The sequence below is a fragment of the Geospiza fortis genome, unplaced genomic scaffold, assembly GCF_000277835.1.
Source record: "Geospiza fortis unplaced genomic scaffold, GeoFor_1.0 scaffold244, whole genome shotgun sequence".
Taxonomy (NCBI): domain Eukaryota; kingdom Metazoa; phylum Chordata; class Aves; order Passeriformes; family Thraupidae; genus Geospiza; species Geospiza fortis.
The window spans coordinates 3,484,365-3,487,206 of NW_005054370.1; the positions used below are offsets into that span (position 1 = coordinate 3,484,365).

At 45.4% G+C, this 2,842-nt stretch overlaps 1 protein-coding gene across 1 annotated transcript in view; it reads right to left on the reverse strand.

The window, feature by feature from the left end:
• ANKRD40 (ankyrin repeat domain 40) overlaps nucleotides 1-1,416 on the reverse strand; it is a 10,291-nt gene extending 8,875 nt beyond the window's left edge. Inside the window, exon 1 of the mRNA XM_005424645.2 lies at nucleotides 1,357-1,416. Within this exon, the coding sequence (XP_005424702.2) occupies nucleotides 1,357-1,416 (60 nt within the window). The remainder of the gene's footprint in view (nucleotides 1-1,356) is intronic.
• Between the last annotated feature and the right edge of the window lie 1,426 nt (nucleotides 1,417-2,842).

Consider the following 2,842-nt stretch of genomic DNA (forward strand, 5'->3'; position numbering starts at 1 on the left):
CCCCCACCCCCCTTTCACGGGCAGGGACACTTTTCACTACACCGGGTTATTTAGAGGCCCCATCCAGCCTGATATTGGACACTTCCAGGGGTGGGCCATATTTCTAGCTCACTGAGTGTCTGTGGTAATTTAGTTAAGATTAATTTTATACAGTGGTTTTACTCAAGGAAAGAAGAACTTTATTATAACTACTGTTGCGCAAAAACCTTCTGCTAAGGGGCTAAATAAAGGGATTCAGAAAAACTGGATTTGCCTGCTAACTGCATGAGGAGGTACTGAAGAGATTTTTAAGATTATGATGATTTGGGTTGGGAAGGAACATAACACTCATCCCGTTCCAACCTCCTGCCATGGGCAGGGGCAACTTCCACTGGACCAGGTTGCTCCAAGCCCCATCCAGCCTGGCCTCGAACACTTACAGAGATGGGGCACCCTCTTGTCCTGCAGAGGAAACTCTTATCATCTTTGTGCATTCTCAGCAGTCAAAGAATCCCTAAAAAACATAAGTAAAATAAAGATCACTATCTGTCTGCAAAGCAGCTGGAAAGATTATAGGTAATTCCTGCCATTTTCATGGTTTGGTTTGAAAAGCTGTTTTTTGTTGTCATGGATTTGTCCTAATCCAAGTTACAAAGCGGTCAGTAAAAACTTTACCACTATAAAAAGTCAAAATAATAATTTCAAACTTCACTCAGACTTTTGTATTCCAGGTTGCTCTGTGCAGCCGTGGCAGCATGCCAAGGAATTCTGAGTAGTTGGTCTCCAGTGTACCTGTTTGCTTCCTTGATGCAATCAGAACATTACCAAGAAACTGAAACAGCCCATGTTCTGCCCCAGTTCCCAGCATTAGCACCCCACCTTCCCTCCCATCCCCAAACCCAGACTGCAGGATATTAACTGAAAATTCATACCGTAACTTGTGCTACATTGATTTCAATCACACTGTTTCAACCATTCCATTGGTTTCTTAAATAATTTCAAGCTGCAAGGCTTGAATGGTGCCTCACAGTGCTGCATTAGGGAGACATTTCCAAAAGGAAACTCCTCAGGTAACAACTGGTGCTTGCATGAAGCCCTCAGTGATGCTGAACAAAGTTGCTGTCAGTCTAAGCCAGTTTTACAGGATCAGCATGAACATTGGCTTCAAGCTGTTATGTTTGCCCAATTATCCCTTCATAAAAAAAGCAAACAATATTTAAGATAGCAGCAATTTTAATTGAATAATTTAGAGAATATATATTGATAATATAATTTGATTAAAATAAGGGATAATTTGGTTCAGATAATAGCGCATAAGCAAAAGATAACCACGGGGTATGGAGTGCAGGGCTCTTGGACCCCAGCCACCTCACGTACGAGCTTGCCAAGTGAAGATTCCCCCCCTATAAGCCAGGTGTCAATATCATCTCCTCCCATTTTCGATTCATCACACTTCTATCTCCGCCCTCGTCTCCACCTTTACGGCGCATGCTCCATCACTCGTTCTGGTGGTTGCACCAGTCTTTGGGGGTCGTCATGATGAAGGCCTCTCCTCTTCCTCTTTTGTCCTTTAGTTCACCTTTGAGTTACACATGCACACCAAGCCAATATAATGTAAGCCAAAACTAACATTCTACTACATTTTAGCATCAAAGCAATAAATCTCTTATAATTAGCATTTTCCTGGGACCCAACCAGATTTTCCCTTCTTTTTGTTAATTTTGGTAACCGTTATCTCTTGCTATTTCCTCCTATCCTGAACATCTGCAGGGAAGAGGGGGTGGTAGAGCCCCTCCTCTCGCTTTTCTTATTGGCATTTCAACTTTTTAACTGTTTTATTATTTCCAAATATTGATTACTGTATCCATATTTATTACTGTTTCAATTTTATAGGCACGAACCATACCTATTTACCACAAAGTTTTTCAAAAAATATAATTAAAATTTTAATTAGTTGTATGTACGTAGGACATTCAAAATTATGTCGAGCAATTGTAAAATAGTTGACAATTGCTATGTGAAACTCAGTGTATATCGAGTACAAAGTCACATCTAGAAAAGAAAACAAAGTGGGCTGCTTCCAAGGTCAAAGACTAAGACTTTTGTTACATATGCAGGGCTTCTATTCTTCCTCAACCTGTCAAGCATGGGACAGGCTTTCTAGAGAAGTGGTGGTCATCATCCCTCGAAGCGTTCGAAAAATGTGTGGGTATGGCACATGAGGACATGGTTTATTACTGAGTGTGGTGATGGCTGGACTGGATGATCTTAGAGGCCTTTTCCAACCATAACGATCCTACAATTCCCCAAATTCCTATGTGAACATGCCCAGCTGGAGGCACTCAGAACGGGGATTCAGAAGGAGCGCATCAGGAGCTGTTTGAGTGACTTTCTCCAGCCAGGATGGAGAAGGGACTATGACACTGCTTCAGCTGTGCTCAGGCCCGTGTCCTTAGCCTCCAGCCATGACCAGCCAGGCCACTAGCATTGTGTCTCTGTGCTGTGTCCCTGCGTTCGGACACCGCACTGGGCTAGAAACTCTGTCGTGACAGGTTACCGTCTGCAGTGATTCCATACGGAGCTGGACATCACTTGTCATGACACCTCACTGGGCAGGACACCGTCTATGTGGCACCCGCTGCCCCTCACGCGGAGCCACACGCGACTGTGGTGCTTCCGCGTTCCGGCATTTGTCCGGACGCCCCGTTCTTGCCCGCGTGCCACACGGCTGCTCGGTGTGGGCAGCACGGAGGCGCCGTGAGGGAGCGGAGCACGGCGGGCTTGGCCCGCGCGGTGCATTGTGGGCAGAGCCAGCCACCACCGCCATTTTGTCTCCGTCAGGCGCGGCGCGGGGTATCGGGGG